The following is a 19,167-nucleotide window of genomic DNA, read 5'->3' as shown; positions in this document are numbered from 1 at the left end:
TGAGCTGAAAAGAAAAGTGAGAGAAGTTGTCTCTGGTGACTGGCAGCATGCAGATCGCTGGAAAACACTTGCACTAGACCTCATTGGTTCACTAGAGTTGTGCTCAAGCTTCTCCATCTGCTCTCCCTGCCCGCCTCAGCAGCCAGCTGCCCCACCCGTGTGTGTGCGTGTGTGTGTGTGTGTGTGTGTATGTGCATGCCTACATGTTGTGTGTGCATGTCTATGCGGTGTGCGTTAGATGTTATGCCTGCTTGCTGACCAGTATGTCTCTATTTGCGTTGTTATCATTTGATTTGTGTGTGTGTGTATGTACTGTACGTTTCCACACAGTATGTACCCTTCTAGTTACAGTATGCTTATTTCACTACGCGCTTCCTTCCACGAACTGTTGCTATGCGAAAGCCCAGTCACTTAGTTGTCAAGCACAGCCGTGGGTTTCCCCCCCTCCTCCCTTTCTGTCTCTCCACCTCTCCACAGAGGAAGCTCTTTGGGGCTTTGGTGTAGCAGCTGTTTGGTTCAGGTCTTTTCAGCATCAAGCCTCCAGTCCCCCCCCCCCCCCCCTCCATGCACCCAGAGGTCTGCTCAGTAGAATCATCCACATACTGTCTACATTGCCCCACACAATACTGTTTCAGATGGCAGGGCCAGCCTGCCTCTCTGAGCGTCTCTCAGCCAAGTGTGAGCGTATGCGTGTACTGAATGGGATTAGCCTTTGCATGGCTTTACCCAAGTTGCTCCACTCTGAATGAGAGGCCCCCCTCATTTACATACATTAAGCATATGTTTTACCCCCCCCCCCCCCCCCTCCCTTGCATGCAGCACCTTACCTCCACTCAGATTATATAGTATACAGGTGTGTTTGTATATGTGTGGCTGAACGTGCATGTTTGTGGTGCGAGCTGAGCACAAGGATAAAGTCTTAATTAAATCAAACAGTGTAAACCTGTCCAATGGCTGTAATCAACTGCCCCAGTGCGCCTTATCTAGCCCTGCCAACGGATGCTCTGCCATCTGTTATGTAGATCGATACACTCACACATCACAGGAGAAATGGATTAGTGGCAATAAAGACCCTCTTTTCTCTCCTCCTCTCCCTCCTCCTTCCACCGTTGCCTTATGATGTAAATGGACCATATATGCCCATTTTATATGGTCCTGGATCATGTCAGTCCGAGACAGGCCCTGCAGTGTGCGAGTGTCACTGTACATCGTCTTGCCAGGCAACATCATATCTAACAGGGCCGCATGAGGGTTGAAGTTGAGTCATCAAAGTGCCTCTTGCTATCATGCTGTAGAATTAGTTGCCAGGGACACTTTATCCTGACATAATCACTGTGAGCACTAACATTTTTGTCCCGTCCCTCAGGTGCTGCACTGCTGCGTCTCTGGTTCCAACCTGCACACCCAACAGAGCCACTACCTCCTCAGCCTGTCAGACTTGTCGCCTGATTATGATCTCATGTTGGGTCAGGTTAAGAGCTTTGAGCCACCACCATCCCAGACAACCACTACCGACTTCGGCAACCTGCTCACTGTAGCTGAAGGTAAGGGTAGAAAAGCATGTCATCACTGCAACCACATGGGTGGGGTAGATGCAACCCAATGCCACTTTTAATACCTGCTGTGTGTGTGTGTGATTACACTTGACTGGTAGATGAAATAATGACACAGGATTTATAGTGTGTGTACTACATGTGCATGTGCCTGTATGCTCGGGTACACAAAAAAAAGTGGCAGTTACTGGTAAGTCTCATCTGTCACCATGGCAGCTTCTCCCCAGATGACTATCTCTGATCACAGGACTTCATTTCATCTCCATACTGTACTTTTTACAGACCACAGAGACATATATTCTCCCACTAAAGAAGCCAAAAAAGATTACGGGGAAAAGCAAACTCTAAGTAGACCATCCATTTGGAGCCTCTCCATTAAATGTCAATATCTTATTAAAAGTATGAAAAGGAAATCAACCATCACAGCGAATGGAATGTTCACATTAGTGCTCAGCCCCAGAGAGAAGACCCATTATGGGGTTTTGATAAAAATGTGATTTTTTTTTCTTCTTTTTTGTGACCTTGTGATTCCATTAGGCAATGTATTCCTCTCTGTCTCTCTCTCTCTCTCTGTTCCCCTCTCTCTCTCTCTCTCTCTCTCTCTCTCTCTCTCTCTCTCTCTCTCGCTCTCTCTCTCTCTCATGTCCTCAACTTCTGAAAAGTCCTTAGAGCCCAGATGCACAGTGGATACATCTACTGAAACAATGTGAGATTTGTGGACAGCGGCTTATACCTGGAAAATTTCACCACACCTTTTTGCTTTTTGGTGCACAGCTGCACAGAGTCTTAGTAGAAATAACAAAACACTATCAAAAGGGCAAACCAAAGAGTGCCGGCCTAGTTATATTCATGCCCCCACCTCATATTGATCAAGTCACATCAAAGGGCCAGTGCATCTCTAATGCAGCTTGGCCTGCTTTCTAAAGAGCTTTCTCCACTTTGATGGGGGATGATGGTATTGATAGCACTGTCACAATGCAGGAGTGCATCTTCTTGTTTTTCCCACATCACTGCAGAATAAAGCACAGCATGCCTTTCACTTGGGAGTAAAAACCTGTGCATTTACATAAACGCAATTCACTAAGTAGAGTCCTATTCAGCCGCCTGCGAGGACGGTGGTTCTCATTAGCACTCGGCTAGTCTCGACGCTTGTCCATTGTAAGAAGATTCAATGGGCTTTTCAAAGTTGTCTCTCATGATTAGATGCTACCTACTTAGAGGTGTGCTGGCCAAGCTATTGTGAGAAATGAATAAAGTACCCCTGTTAGTAATCATAAATGAGATTTGGCTTTGTGTAAAAGGAGCTAATAGTGATGATAACATGTCTGCACACAAATATGGGGCTTTTGAAATATGGTTAACAAAGTCTGCGTTGGACATATTATAAAAGACACCATGTGAGGCTACATTTTAAACCCATCAGTGACTTTTACCATTCATCACGTTTCACGCTTCCTCACATTTATTTTTATATAGTGATGGTCTCAGTGTTGTTTTGTTGTTTTTTTTCTCATCCTGTCCTCATTTTGTCTCCAGAAAAGCGACGTCGGAACATGGAGCTGATACCTCTCACAGCACGGATGGTCATGACACACCTGGTGAACCATCTGGGTCACCATCCACTAAGCGGTGGCCCCGCGCTGCTCCACAGCCTCGTGAGCGAAAATCATGACAACCCGTATGTGGAGTCGTCGGAGCTGTCCTCCGAGGTCTTCAAAAGCCCGAACCTGCAGCTGTTTGTCTTCAACGACAGCACGTTGGTGTCCTACCTGCAGATCCCTGCCGAGGCACCCACTGTCGGACAGCCCCCGCAACCTTCGTCCCAAGTGCGGGTCATCGTCCGGGACATCTCAGGCAAATACTCATGGGACGGTGCAATCCTCTACTGCACCACCCAGGAAGACTCTGTTGACGTTTTTCACGCAGTCGACCGTCCTCTTTCGACTACCACGGTCGCTCCCAGCAGAAACCAGCCTTACTCTCCACACAAGAATCACTGTTCAGCCTCTGACTCCCTCTCCGACTGTTGCGAGGAGGACGAGGCAGACGTTCTGGATAAGCTGTTGGAGGACCTCGGCCACAGCAGCCCAGAATGCCTGCCCCAGCCGCAGCTCAAACTCAACCAACCAGCCCCCTCGCCGCACGGCATGAACATAGAGCAGGAGAGCGCCATCCTGGAGGCCATTCTCCGTCAGACTCAGCAGGAGGAGGAGCAAGTGAGGAGGTGGAACGCCGACATAAGTTTTCGGGCCGCCTGCCAGAAGGAACCCTCCCACCAGGAACCAAAAGCTCCTTTCTATTTCTGCCGGCTGCTGTTAAACGACCTTGGCATGAACTCCTGGGACCGCAGGTAAACTACTCAATTAGCAACAGTGATTGGTTTGGTTTTGTACAAGAGGAAGAAAGAGACAAATGGTGGGAAGTGGTATTTTAAGAAATCACGCACAGCTCTGTTGTTTATTTAGCTCAGCGAGTGGTTCTTTATCATCCAATCCACAAAATACGTCTTTAAGTTAACCAGTCAGAACACCTGCAGTGTAATTATGAGCCACGACAGCGTGGCTGATATTGTTTTCACCTTGTGTGTGTGCACCACATCTGTGGGTCCTTGACACACTTACTGCAGTGCAAAATATCGGTTTTTAGAACTTTGACAGTTGTTTCTACAGACAGGTGACAGACCAACAAAAAGCAAGCATGACAGTACTCCCCTCCATAGGGCATGAGGAAATTTCTCAAATGTTGTGTGAATCATATGAACATCTCTGTTAGATTTTGGAGCAGTCTCAGGGCACTTCTTCGTTTCTGTGGATTTGCAGCAACTTGCCCAGGAGCATTGATTGTGTCTGCTGTGGTGGCACGTTGTGGCCCAACACCCTATTTAGACACGTCTACCTGTGCACAGATTTTGTCACAGCTGTGTGAGATACAGTTATGAAATGTTTTTTTTTTGTTGTTGTTTTTTTAAAGTATATTTTTGGCTGTTTTGCCTGTATTTGATAGTACAGTCGAGAGAGACAGGAAATGGGGTTGGATACAGGGCCGGCTGCAGCGAGGACTATAGCCTCTGTATATGTGGCGCCTGCTCTACCAAATGAGTTAAACGACGCCCCCATTCATGAAATGTTCGTAGTGTATGTGTGTGTGTAGTTTAAGATGGTTGTGGTCCAGTGAGTATAAAGAACTTGGTTATTAACATAGTAAGAACGAGTGAGCATTCATGAGTGGAAACGTCAACATGGTGAGATGATAAAGATGGTCTCGACTTGAGCACAGCTTTTGTACCCAGGTTATGTATTTCATCCTCAGAGTCACTCGGCTGTTGGCTTGTTACTCAAAGAGAGAAAGAGCAAAGTTAAAAGCACACTGCAGCGTCTTAATCTCCTCTCCACAGGATAAAAGTGTCCAGCTGTTTTTTACCGAGGTCTGCCTTACAGAGCCACATCTTTGCAGTGCTTCCCTGTAAATTAAAAGCTTACACCTTTTAATGGTGATGGTGCAATGAGTACACAGCGAGTAGCAGAGTGCTGTTCGCACCTGTGCTGTTTTTGCCTTTGTTAATCTTGAGCACAAAAAACAAGTTTTGCTTTTTGTGCCCAAGCTTGAGTTAAAAACTGTTTTGTTTAGTTTTTTTGGACAAACTTTAAATAAAATTTTCTCTTCATTTAGAGGTGCCAGTGTGGCCCAGAATTTACTTTTATAAATAGACTTATGTCTAATCAAGGCTTTCTTCTTTTCTTTTTCAAACAGGAAAAGTTTCCATTTGCTGAAGAAAAATTCAAAGCTCTTAAGAGAACTGAAGAACTTGGACTCCAGGCAATGGTAATGTGTTTATTAAGTTGTATCAGAAAGTGAATTTTCTGATTTTTCCTGTCGAAGTTATATACCAGTGAACAATATAAACAGCAGTATTTATATATTAGTGCTCATTAGTGGTAAATCCCTACACAGGTGAAATTAACTATGTAAGTCATACAGTTTCTCAAAGCAGCATCATATTGCCCCCTCCCGAAGTTCCTCCACTGCAATTTTCTTAATCTGCTCCTCCTCCTGCTGATGAAAGCTCCCACTATCACTCTTGCTGTCCCTCTCCTGCTGTGTCTCTTTTAGTCCAGTTGATAAATATTCCACACACTGCTAATGACAGGAGCTTATTAAAGAATGCCCTCAGGATTGAACCTCCTTCTCCCAGTTGACTTGGTTGGGCAGTAACAACCTGTGCAAAAGCATGCAGCGTCCCCCAAATCGTCCCCTGAACAATTCACTGCCATGGCAACAGGGAAGTTGAGGCAATACCCCTATGATTTTATTCAGCAACTCAATTGCACATAGTCGCACAATTTACCTTGATAAGCAAGGTGTAGTGTTTTGAGTCATTGAATTCACATTTCAAAGTGGCTGGAAGAATGAGATGCTTTTCAAGTTCTGCTGCATTTGTAAAACCGGCTGTTGTGTTGTTCATTTAATACCGACTGTTTTATCTTTTGTTCTGTAGTCGAGAGACACATAAGATTGCTGTGTTCTACATCGGAGAGGGCCAAGAGGACAAGTGCTCCATCTTGTCCAACAGTGCAGGCAGCCAGGCCTATGAAGACTTTGTATCTGGACTGGGATGGGAGGTGCAGACAACCAACACGCTCAAGTCAACACAAATACAGCCTAAATATGCACACACAGATGTACAGCCACACTCAGAACATTAAATTATACATGTAACCCTCAGGTGGACCTGGCCACACACTGTGGCTTTATGGGTGGCCTCCAGAGGAACGGCAGCACCGGTCTAACAGCTCCTTACTATGCTACCTCCACTGTGGAAGCTATCTTCCACGTCTCCACGCGCATGCCATCTGATTCTGATGACTGCCTCACCAAAAAGGTAAAAGGTCCTCTTTATATTCATGATCTGGTTTGAACCTGTGTGTGTTTTGGTGTGTGTGTGTGGGGGGGTTGTAACTTCTGCCTCTCCAGAGTATGTTATGGGAAAAAAACGGCTTTGCCAGTCTGATGCAGTGAAATGGCTGCACAGTCCTTCCTGCCCAAAGCAGTGTGTTGTTGTAGCCTTCAGCTCTGTGTTAAGCTGTGATCAGGAGGTGTGACTCCAGAGTGCGGGCATTGATTAGTGACCCTGGTCAGGCAGGCCTGAGGAGTAGAGAGTCGCAGGCGCGTGAGTGAAGAGAGGGCATGTGCCGCTGTGGTAATGACTGTGATTCTGCTAGCCCCTGCCCCCCTCCCTGCGCGCTGTGACCAGGGCCTGGATTCAGCCATTAGCTCTCCCTGCTAGGGCAGGCGCCGGCCGGATGCCGGCAGGATCCTTTTATCCAATTCCTGCTGCCGCCACAGGAGCGATCGATTGGGTTCTGCAGTGGGATTCTGAGCTGTAGTGCACCAGTAGCAGTTAGCACGAAGAAATGAGCCGCAAGGCCCCTGCCCGTGCTGCCAATCTTCTCATACAGTAACCTGCTGAGAAGGGAAATTCATCAGGCTCAAACCCCTCCCGTCCTCCACAGACCTACTCCCTCCCTGATTCACAAATAACCCCTAACTCATTCCAAACCCACCCCGAATCTCTGCTTAGTTACTGTGTAAAGATTTTGACTTTTGACCAGAGTGAGGCACTGGAGGGGTGACAATGCCCAGAGTGGAGTGTGCTGCCACTCCACCTCCATTCATTTCACTACAGAACTTCTGTAATTACTCATGCTCACCCTGCACACATCTCCACACCAGCAACAGGCCCAGGCCGAAATTGGCTTGCAGGCTCCATGCAAGGATATTTTACCAAAAAAAAAAAAAAAAAAAAGTGGGGGTGGGTGGACGGGGGCAGAGAGGGGGAAAAAGGTATGGTACGAAGAATTGGAATGAGCGTTGTCTGTGTTCAAGTGGGATGTTTCACTGTCAATTTAAAAATAACACTTCTAGTCCAACAGTCACCCACTTTACTGCCTGTGACCAGAGAGACATACTGTGGGAGAACTCTCACTGGGCAGATTGCCTGTTTGAGGGCAATGGGGGGAGAAAAAAAACAGCAAAACCAAAAAGAAAAGAGGGAAAACCATGAATTCCTCAATCCAATTGTGGGTTTTAGGGCAGTGCCGGCTGCAGCAGTAGCAGCTGGCTTCAGTAATGTGGTTATAGAAGCGACCTGCGGGGTTGGGGTCAGGCCGTGTGTGTGTGTGTGTGTGTGTAAGAGAGGGAGATAGACGGGTGCTGTAGTTATCACACTCAGCCCCAGGCACTGCAGCTTAACTGGGATGCTGCAGGTTGTTTTTTATAAGGAGCCTCTTGTGTTCTTGGGTCCTCTCAGGTTTGCCGTCTCCGTGTGTGTGTGAAGCCCATTGGGTAGGTGGGAGGTCAAAGAGGGCTAATTGGACAAGAGCCTTTGACTTGAATCACAATTTATTAAAGAAGTCTCAAACATTTGGATGTCATTAACAAGGGAATAAATAGATTGGTGCAGAAGATGATTGACTAGAGCATAAGCATCCTCATTAAACTTGTGATTCAGCTCATCCAAATGCTAATATCTTAACCCAAATTAACATCCCAGTCTTGATTGTGTACCGCAAATGCATATTCAACATTTTCTCTGAAATTGTCCCAGTGACTGACCTGAGTGGTACCTGCTGATCCTTGGACAGACAGACTGAACTGGCGAGCTCCAGTAATCAGCATGCCGTGGATTTGTTTAAGATTACCGTATTACCATAATTAAGGGCTTATAACAGAATGTGCTAATTGCATTTTTGGTGGCGGGGGCATGTTTCTTAATAGCTCATTAGGCCCACAGTACATTGGCAGATGTTTTCTTCTGAGTAGAGGCTCACTTTTCATTGTCCATGATACCCCAGAAAGGGGAAGGACGGCTTGATTCAACTTCTCTGACCCTGCCGGCTAATAAGTGATCCGCACTTGTCAGAGAATATAATGTAGCCGTGTCCATCTATTTTACTTTGGAGAGGGGAAAGCTGTTTACCTGTTGCAAACTAGCATCAGTCAATTTCCCGTCATTTAAGTGCATCTTCTTGTCCTGCCCAGTTTCATTTGTGTATGTGAATAGAGTGGAAATGGGAAGCAATTTTATCTCTGATGGAGACAGTTAATTGGATTTGAATTATTTGTTTTTAAAATGCTCAATTTTGTGCATTTTGTGTTCGCAATTTGAATTTGTAATGAAAAAAGCTATAAAAAAAAAAGAGTCAAAACCAGGACCCAGACCCCTATTTAAACCATTGTTTCCAAACAGTTTCTGATTTAGCTGCGAGCAGTCACCTTGCTCGAGCACCTGCTGCATTTATGCTTTATCTTTAGTATAAACCATTTCACAGCAGTGCTTAAAATGGAATAAATCGTTAAATAATATTTTGTCATATGCAGCGATAAAAGCCACTTATGGCATATTACTTATGGAGCCTCTACTGACTTACCAGCAGTAAATAATATTTTATTATCATTCATCCCCTCAGTTCACTCCTTAACCTTCTGGAGGTTATGAGGGGTGGTGACTGGATAAACCCAGTCTCACTGAATCTTGCTGAATTTGTATTCCTGTCATCATCACCATAGGGATGAAAATTACCTTCACTCACCGAGTACTTCATTAGACTGATTTTGTTTGTTTAACAGTTACGTCACCTGGGAAATGACGAAGTGCACATAGTGTGGTCAGAGCACACCAGGGACTACAGACGTGGCATCATTCCAACTGACTTTGGAGACGTGCTGATTATCATCTACCCGATGAAGAACCACATGTATTTCATCCAGATTGTGAAGAAACCACAGGTAAAAAAAAAAACACTGTCCTTCAACCATTGTTAGAAATACACATTGGAAGTGGGGAATATCTTTTAATGCATATGCTTTGAATGTCAACTCATTTTTCCAGGTAGAATAAGCAGTAAGAAAACCACATTGCTTTTTTTCAGCACTACTCTAATTTCCAGTCTCTGATCGTGGATTAGAGAAGACCCTTGTTCTGGCTTTCTATTTAGAATTTGCTGCAAGTTTTATAGTTTCTTTCTGCTATTGCCTTTTCCATCTGAAGGCTCCTACTCCAGCAGTGCATTATTACCCACACTGTGGGTATGTGCTTTCAGAGATGGTTACTAGCCTTTCTTGGCTGGCTTTCATCTTGGATACTCCATAACACTGCACTCAGTGTGTGGCCTTCAAGAGGATGGTGAAATTTTGTTATCAGAGATGGCTGGCTTCTGGTCTTCAGATATCCTCAATACTTTCCATAATGCACTCTGTTTTGTATTCCTCTTTGTTAAGATATTAATTATCTATCAAACAAGTCATTTATTCCAGAGAAATATGATGCATAATATAAGACACACAGCAGCAGTGTCTCAGTTTAGCTTTACTAGGATAGTCCAAGCTACAGCAACAGCCTCAAAGGACCTCTAATCCCCCTGGAGAAATAGCTGTAGTTTTCCTGTAGTGCTGCCTGTGTTTTATAATCACTTTCACCCACTTCCTCTTCATTCGTTCATCAGTTATTTATTCCTCTTCACACAATGCTTATAATTTTGATTATCATAACAACAATTAATTTGAATCTCTGTGAGGCTGAAAATCAACTGTATCATCCTTAGTCTGAAGCAAACTGCCTTATCAGGAGTCTGTGAGAGCCTGTTTTGATTTCTCACAAAAGAGATGACCATTTCCTTTACAGCAGTATGAAAATGTATTAACAGTATGCATGAAGTTGTTGTTGATTTGTCCAAAACTCTCAACTGTTCAGCAACCAGGAAACTGGCCAAGTCTCCAAAAAATAAGGACCGTGGAAATTGTTGACTTTTTCAACATATCTCTTTAATGTGATGCAAACTTTACTGAATTACTTCATTAACTGGTCCTGAGTCGTTTAGCCACCATAAACTCTGCCATTCCCAGCACCATGCTTCACAGGTAGTATGTGGGTCTACTCTATGCCACATGTTGTTCCAGTGTTCTGTTTGAACACCAAAGGGTTTTCATGGTGCACCTCCCATGCAGGTCAAATTCGTGCAATCTGTTTTTGATTGCAGGCAATTGCAAGTTGCAAGAGCTACCTCTAGATCTTGTGATCAGATTTGAGGGTTCTTGGTGACTTCTTTTTGCATCAAATGGTCTGCTCCCAGGTTGAATTTGCTGGGGTGGCCATGCTTCACTAATTTGTCGATTAAAATCTAGATATGATTTTCCTTACTGTTAATTTATGTTTTGAATTTTTTAGATTAAAAAAATACTTTGTCAGACTCAGAGGGATCCTGAGTGGTTTTTTTTAAAGAGAGCTATTCAGATCCTGACATGATGATGTCAACACTTGAATAGCAAAGGTAACATCAGACCCTAGATGAAGTTTAGATACCAGAGGTTCCACCTGTGCTGTCTAAGGGTTGTGGCTCCTCATTTAGATCACTAGACTGAGGGTTAGGGTTAGAGTTATTTTTTTCATTGATTAGTTTGAATTGGAAATTACTGGTAGGTGTCATTTGTTTGAGTCAAATCACTGGTTATCAGTACTATTTCAGTGAGAATCAAATATTTGCTCACTTAGTGATATATATGGGGTGCTCTTAAGTTTTCACACAACAGTAAAGTTATCTTCTGAGGTTTTTGATGCAAGTTTAAACTGTATAATCCCATTTTTATAGCATGTGATTAAGTTAATTGGTCCGTATCATTTCTGGTTAAAATCCATTTATTGTTTAATTTGACTTGTTATTATATTCCCTGAACTGCCAAGTTGAAGACAGCAGGACCTTTTGGAAAGACTTTGACATTCACGTCAACTTCCAGGTCAACGACCATTGAGCTTCAGTGATTAAGGGCCCCCCTCCAATATGCATGAACAGACGCGTGTACCCACACACACTCACACACTGCCACTGAACTGGATATTGGCCCTTTGTATTTGTTCGGTAGCTCAATATGAGGGCATTGTTTAGTATTGATTGTCATTTTAATTTCATTTACCTAACATTGATTCACATTAGATATGTGTGGTTGTCATGCAAAGTTAGGTAAAATCCAATTTCAACTTGAACCCTGCCCTAAACAGATGGAGAAACGGTAAAAAACAAAACAGAAAAAAAAACAAAGAGGTTTTTAACCAACATTTTCTTATTTTTAACCATTTTCATATATAAAACAGAAAACTGACAAATCAACTTTGATTTGATGCAAACATATTTAATGCCTAATTTTCTTGTGTCTTAACCTTCCTCAGGTTCCTTTCTTTGGGCCTCTGTTTAATGGCGCCATCATCACTGGGACTCTACTGCCAAGCTTGGTGCGGGCCACCTGTATCAATGCCAGCAGAGCTGTCAAGTCCCGGCTGACTCTCTACCAGAGCTTGTATCCTTTACTTTTCATGCCTTCTGCTTCATTTACTGTTCACTATCCCATATGTGGATCGCTCATCGGAGGAATGTAAACGTAAGGATGAGCCATTTATTGCCCGTACAGCTGAGACTTTTAATGTTATGAGCATACATTTAGCAATATTTTTATGATGATTTCATTAGATACATAACGCCTCTGAGCATAAATTTTCAGCACCACCAGCAGCCCATTTGGGTAAATTCATTGAGACATGTGGCGTGCTTGTCACGTCAGCCAACGTACACAGCTGAATGCTGACACTGATTTTTATGGGCTGGCTGATTTACATACAGCCATTAGGCCAGGACTGTTTCACAGCCTGGAGCAGCATGGGAGGTTGTGTGAGGCTGTTTTGGGTAGGAGCACAGATAATGTGTCATCATCTATCACTACCGTTTTATGGAGCACGAGGAGAGCCAAAATAAGAGCGCCATCAACAAATGCATACAAGTGCGTACAGACACAAGCACATGCACGGAGAGACACACACGCAGACTCTTATCCCTCCACCCATCCATCCAACAGTGTGCCGTTAAGAGCCTGACTCCAGCTGTAGTTGTCAGTTGGTTTAAAGGGAGTGTAATCACCAATGGAGATGAATTAGCATGTGAATGCCAGCAGCACAGGGCTGGGGGGTGAGATGGGGGGGGGCAGAGTCGGGATGGGCCCTGGAGGGGGAAACCTGATCTCCCCTAACGCTCTGCTCCTCCTCGGACAGCATGTACAGCACCGCCTCACCAGAACCACGCTGCCCCTCTGGTTGTTGCTATAGAAACCTCCCCCAAGGAGGTTTCATTGAGATGAAAGACTATTATTTATTGTTTTAAGATTTTTTTTTCCTGTTATGAAGTTTTTGTCAAGTTTCAGTATCAGAGTCACTTCCAACAAAGGATTTTGCTCTTTAATTACTCAACAACACACTCTCCGTGTGTTGTTTACACTTGGGTGTGTGTAAGTATGTGTCTGCCTGTATGCGTTTCACAGCGCTTCACATCCACAGCCCCCCCACCACCCCTATATCAGCCCTTGTCTGTGTGTCCCTGGGGGCATCCTGAGTGACAGATGTCTGTTACCCGACGCCAAGTGAATTAGCCCAGTGTGACTCTCAGTGCCAGAGGGGGGCCAGCCACAGGCCTGCCTGCCGTGAGCCTCGTGGGGTGGGGAGGTGGGACTGCACTAGGCCTGTGCTGAGCCACAAAAGCTTTACCTGGCATTCCTTAGCAGAAGAGCAAGCAGCACAAAGGCATGATCTATGAGAGGAGAAGCACTGCCGCTGGAGTTCTGGCACTGATAGGATGCCAGGCCTCATGCACTCCAAGAGAGGAGATGAATGAAAGTGCCAGGCGAAGCCCACTGCCAACATAAGTATCTGTGTGCCTGTCTGTCTGCTATTTGCCTGCCGAGCTCGAGGGTATTGTGAGGACAGAGTCGCTGTGTAAAGTAAAGAATGACCATAATGTTACATTTGATATATGGGTCAAAGACATGTAAAGATTTTCAACAGGCCAATTTTAAAATGCACAAAATAAGTATATTATTTGTTAAAATATTATGAATGTTGTGCACACATACATTCGTATTAACATTTTAGATGAAGAGATTGCAGTGATTTTCACCTAGATGAATGATAAATACTGCACAGACTTATTTTTCCTTTAAATTACATAAACTCATTCACTCAATGATTAATAATCCAGCCACAGAAATCAGATATTTTACTTAAAACTGATTAGAATTTTTGATTTTATTGGTTGCACTAAATTAGAGGAAGACCAAAAAAGAGATTAAAAAAAGATTAAAATCTTCTTCAAAAATAGAATGAAGTAAAATTAGTAGAATTTCACAGTATGTTCATGTACACAAACATTTCAATAACACTGTTCTTCTTATCATTATTATCATTATCAGAAATATAATTTCTGCACACATTCATATGAAATAAATGGGGCCGGACCAATCCCAGCTGACATTTGGCGAGGGTGGTGTGCACCTTAGACCGGTCAGCAGTCTGTCATTCAGCAGCATTTACAGCAGTTGACCTGACCTGTATGTTAGGAGAAGTAGCTACGCATACACAGAAAAAACATGCAAGCTCCACACAAAAAGGTGCTGGCCAAGCCATGGTTCAAGCACAACATATGAGAGAGTCATACATGTTATAATCTGGGGATTTTTTTTTTTTTTGTAATTAGAAAAAATTGGATATAAAATGTATTCATGGTGTCACTGACCCATATACTATGTAAAAATAATTTCACATGAACTGACACCACAAAAGGACACGTCTGACAATGACTGTCCAGCAATGGCATGAACCATGCACAAAACAGACTTGAGTGGCAAGTGCAGTCACTCTCTCGCATGTATTCATCATCGGATTTGCTGTGGTATTATACCAGCCTTTTACACCTTCCCCTCTCCAGTCACCATTCTTCCATCTTCTCAGGATATGTGGCTCTTTATCTTTCACAGTTTTGAACAATGACATCATCTGGGACGTGTTTTCCTTTTCGTGCGAGATGAAAATCCTCATCCTTAGTTTACCCCTTCACAATGCCTTAACAATCCACAGTCTGCTCTCTGCCTGTGAGGCCACTCTCCAAGGTAATTAGTTGAATATTTCTTCAAAGAGAAGCTATATGACCCCTGTGTGTCCAGATAAAAGGCCAGTGTGGCGCTGCAGCCCCCTCTCCTCTCTGTCACAAGGCTCGAGAGGACTCCAGCAGTCAACTGCAACGCTCGCAGGATCTCTCAGGCTAATAGGATTTGATATTGAAAAATGACCACCAGCAACAATTTCAGGAAATACGCACAGAGACAGGCTCGAGCAGTGTTCAGCCCTCCTCTTACTGTCTTACTATCTCTCTCTGCTCTCTTTCCTCTCTGGTTTGTTTGAGGATTTTTGAAATCTGTGCCATTGCACTGTTTGCCTTGTACAGTGGAAAGATCTGAATGTCAGTAAGAATTGGTTTCTGCTGTCAAGACGCCACCAAGGCCTCATGGACATCATATCACAAGCCTTTCACAGACAACTCATAATGTATCATCTATTATTTATACGCCTGATGGAAAAAGCAGCTGGTCTGGCTTTGTATGTTCTAAGTGTATTGTCTGCAACTAGTCCACGCCGCACAGCTGCATTTTGACTCCACGTGACCACAAAATGTTCAATCCAAAACAACTGAAGTTTATATTAAGCCGCCATTGGTTTTATTGATTTATAGGCAGCAGAGCAGCCTAAGTGAATGTAATTTCAGGCCTCTATTAATGGAGCTTATGAGTGCACACACAAAGTGTATGACAATACAGGCTCAAAAGAGTTGATGAGTTTGTTTGTGTCACCTGAACCGGCCCATCGCTGAGTGGCCTTGCAGTCTGCTGCCATTTACTGTACGATGAAGATCCTTCATACTGTCACTGTAGAATAATGTCTTCATCCAAAAGCTGGGATTCATTTCTCTCTTCAACAAGCACTTGAGTTTTGATGTGCCTTCCATCATTCTTTGTGATGGGGTTATTGTTAAGGCTAAAAACTCGTCTCGTGTGTGTTCGTGTGTGTGTGTTGGGAAGACGGCAAGTTTCTAATAGGTGAGACAGTGCGGAACTGACCTTGATTCAGAGACACAGCCTCCCTACTGCACAGAATCAATAGCTTTTGCACACTGCCCTTAGTCCCCATCCTCTGCCCTGACACACACGCAAACACACACGCACACACACACAGATCCATCTCCAGGCAGCGATCAATAACCATAATCTGTTTCTGCCCATCGCCAGTCATGCGAGCCAGGCTTTTAGGTGGTGTGTGTATGTGTGTGTGTGTGTGTGTGTGTGTGTGTCTGTGTCTGTGTGTAGTAGCAAAAAGAAGAGAGGGAGGCTTGATCCTTTCAGTGGAACCCAGGAAGCTGCTAAAGTCTGTCATGTTTCCCTCACAGGCTGATGTGAGCATATCTACAATCCCCCAGTTCCGCAGAATGCCCCAAACCAGACGATGTACACAATTGTAATGGATGTATACTGAAAAACAATGGATACGATACCCTGTATGCACTCTTTTGTGCGCTATGGCCACCCCCCTCCTCCCGCCCAGACTCCATCATAATTATTACAGTGACTGCATTGACAATGACATATTCTCACACCCCTTCTGAGCACGTTATTGTACCACTCTCACTGTGTCTTTGTCCAACGGCAGCGCGTTCTTTTGTATACTGTAAGATTCCTCACCTAGCAGAGATGAAAGTGCGCCTGCATGCATGATGGGGTGCCATGAATAGGATCTGCCACGTTAGTGTTGTCTCACATGAATTATTTAACATCGTTGATAGGTCTAATTTGCCAGCTGTTGTGCCATAACTGTCAGCAGTCTCATGGATAATACTCAGCAGTCTATATCACTGTGAAACACAGTGCTTGACTGGGCACAGTGAGACGCCAAGCTTGTCATTATATGCTGGATTCGTGTAATGGCCTGAGCTGATATGAGTATGACTAGCCAACTTCCTGTTTATGGAAAACAGGGGCTACCGCTGAAATGTCTTGTTAAAATGCCCCCAAGTCATTTGTAACTTTTAGAGTAAGATTCTCAAAAGGAGGCTGAAGAAATCACCCAAGTTGTGGCTCAGTGTGCGGTGTTAACTGCCAGGTTGTGTGTCGGGTGTAGCTGGCTGTTGGTCGGGGTGTGGGTTGGGTAGCTGGAAGTTGGGTGAATGGCCGTCTCTGAGATGTCCCCGCTCGGAGTTGGCCAGGGAGGTTTGGGCACTGGCTTTGAGAGTTTATGCAGTATTTGGGGGGCTACAGAGAGAGGAGGGGTCTCTCCCCCACTGAATGTTTTAACCTAATCCCATTATCAGTGTACCGCACTGCCTCCCATCTCTTCCCCCTCCTTATCCCTACCCCCCCACCCCTCTCTCCAGCTGACCAGCTGTTCCTGCCGGGACTCACGACAATGTCCGATGTGTTCAGATCACTGAGTACCCCCCCACCCCTTTCCACACATACACACACACACACACACACACACACCCCTCCCCTCCAACACACACACACACACACACACACACAAATGCACAACCAAAGCAATTGCCTAGCCCATTGCTGGAGCATAGGAAGGCCTACAGGGAGAAGGGTGTTAGTTAGGGGAGAGGGAGGGGGAGCTTTGGGGGGTGCGGAGGGGGCAAGCACAGGCCTGTCAAACCAAGAGCCCTGACTCAGGAGGCAGCCCAGCTCGGATGGCATATGGCGTCTAGCTTCATACAACATGCAAAAGTATTCTCTCCCTTCGCCCCCCTCTCACCCACCCCCCCTCTCCCTGTCTCCCTCCCCTGCTGCTAATGCAGAATGACTCATAGCATTACTCATTTTTTCCCCCCTCCTTTGCCCCACCACCCCTCCCACATCAGTTCCTCCTCCTCTTGCCACCCAGCCTGTAACAAAAGGTGTCCGCTGCAAGGCACCCACACCCTGAAAGCCCTGGGGGCCCGGCCCGGCCCAGCCTGCACTCAGAGCTCTGAGCTTCATGGGGGCCGCCCCTTTTACACACAGGTAGAACAGGCGTGGAACCAGACGGCCAACAGCAGGGTCCCAGAGCCCCGCCTGGGGTAGCATACACACACTGCTGGTGTCAAACTGTTGTGCCTGTTTGTGTTTGTATATATACAGGAACTGCTTTTCTTTTTTTTTTGCAGTGCCTCAGGTAGTACAAGATTGCCATGCTTTATGTGTTTATGTGTGGGATGTGTTTGTTGTGTGCACTTGTGTGCGTTCTGACAAATAAGGACCGTGTGTGTTTGCTATTTGTTGTTTGTTTATCAGATTAATAAGTTTAAAAATGCTTACTTTCAGTGAAATTTCAGTCCTGTATGGCAATTTGATTATTTTGTACTCTTTGATTTATTTTCCTAAATTTGATTATTTACTGTTAATAAACCACACCATACATCCATGGAGCTTTCAGTTGCCAAATTTACCCAGATTTTACTCTGTATATGAAATAATATGAAACCATGCAGTTTTCAGCTAGCACTAAAAAGCTGCATAGCCTAGTGTAACTTAAAGAATTTCATGCTCTGTGTATTTTTAAACTTGAACCCCCACCCTCATGCCCCTCCCCTTCTCTCTCCGTCTGTTATGCATTCATGTCTGACATCTGTCTATTTGTGAGCGGCAAAGTGAAAGCCAGCAAGATGCCAGTTTTGTGTCTGTCCCATCCCCAACTCAGGCTTAGTGTCTCAGGTAAAATGACATTTAACAAGAGCAACATGAATGAAGTTTTTTTTTTTTTTTTTTTTTATGATTTGGCCTTTATCAGTATCTATTGGCTCTATCCTTTTCTTCAGTGTTTGGATGTTTTTAAATTCCAATACATTGCTGAATTTATTACTCACGCAATTCCAGATTTTTTTTTTTTGCCAATCAACCTGCCTTCATTTCATCATTTATATGTAAACAAAAATATATACTATCAAAGTACAGTTGAAAAGTCAAGTTCAGGCCTATTGTGCATAAAACATCATTCATCAGACAAAACGGTGTAAAATGCATACTTAAATTGGATATCAATTTTACTTATGATGATCCGATCATCATCTGGTCCATCATCTCTGATATTTTGTAGCGACATAATGTCTAAAATATGTTCACTCTGCTGAACCGGAGAGAAACCTTCAATGTTTCTAAAAATTCTGGCTGCACAGTGTAAATTAGCAGAGATTGAGCTGGCATTGAAGAGAGCATGTTTTTCTAATATCTTTATTATATTTTGCATACACTTGAACATGTAGGCTTAACAATGAGTAATGATCTCAAATTGGCCGCTAATATGTAACGGAATGACTGACGGTGTTGGATGTGAACAGGCATAAACTCATGGAAAGACTGTTCAGAAATCCTACAAATGCCTCCTGCTAAATATTCAAGAAAAATGGCTCTTATGACTGCCTCTCTAATAAGTCTTTGGTGTCTGTCATTCAGCCAGAACACCCTGACCCCAGTGTCACTCCTGGATAGTCCTGACTTTGAGAAGACATGTTCACCGTGATAGATGTGTGATGGTGCTGCTTCTAGCCCGGGTCTAACAACTTGACTGTCTGCTTTAAGTGATTAGAATCCAGCTAGCCATTCCATCTGTTCCCCCCAGCTCTGTTTAATTAATGAACTTTCTTTCTCCGCCCAGTAGCCAGCCAGCCTAACACTAAAGCAAAAGCTGTTAGCCCTCTCAGGTTATCCAAATAGATGCGTG

At 44.3% G+C, this 19,167-nt stretch overlaps 1 protein-coding gene across 3 annotated transcripts in view; it reads left to right on the top strand.

The window, feature by feature from the left end:
• Window positions 1-19,167, top strand: part of ralgapa2 (Ral GTPase activating protein catalytic subunit alpha 2) — a 90,881-nt gene that overhangs the window by 51,156 nt on the left and 20,558 nt on the right. For all 3 annotated transcript variants that reach the window (XM_083998606.1, XM_083998605.1, XM_083998607.1), the window contains exons 32-38: window positions 1,367-1,544; window positions 3,090-3,903; window positions 5,304-5,375; window positions 6,049-6,172; window positions 6,277-6,432; window positions 9,180-9,338; window positions 11,773-11,900. In XM_083998606.1, the coding sequence (XP_083854732.1) occupies window positions 1,367-1,544; window positions 3,090-3,903; window positions 5,304-5,375; window positions 6,049-6,172; window positions 6,277-6,432; window positions 9,180-9,338; window positions 11,773-11,900 (1,631 nt within the window). The remainder of the gene's footprint in view (window positions 1-1,366; window positions 1,545-3,089; window positions 3,904-5,303; window positions 5,376-6,048; window positions 6,173-6,276; window positions 6,433-9,179; window positions 9,339-11,772; window positions 11,901-19,167) is intronic.

The sequence above is a fragment of the Trachurus trachurus genome (genome assembly GCF_905171665.1).
Source record: "Trachurus trachurus genome assembly, chromosome: 22".
NCBI lineage: Eukaryota > Metazoa > Chordata > Actinopteri > Carangiformes > Carangidae > Trachurus > Trachurus trachurus.
The sequence above is the reverse complement of the archived record's forward strand: the minus strand, read 5'-3'. Positions and strand labels throughout refer to the sequence as shown.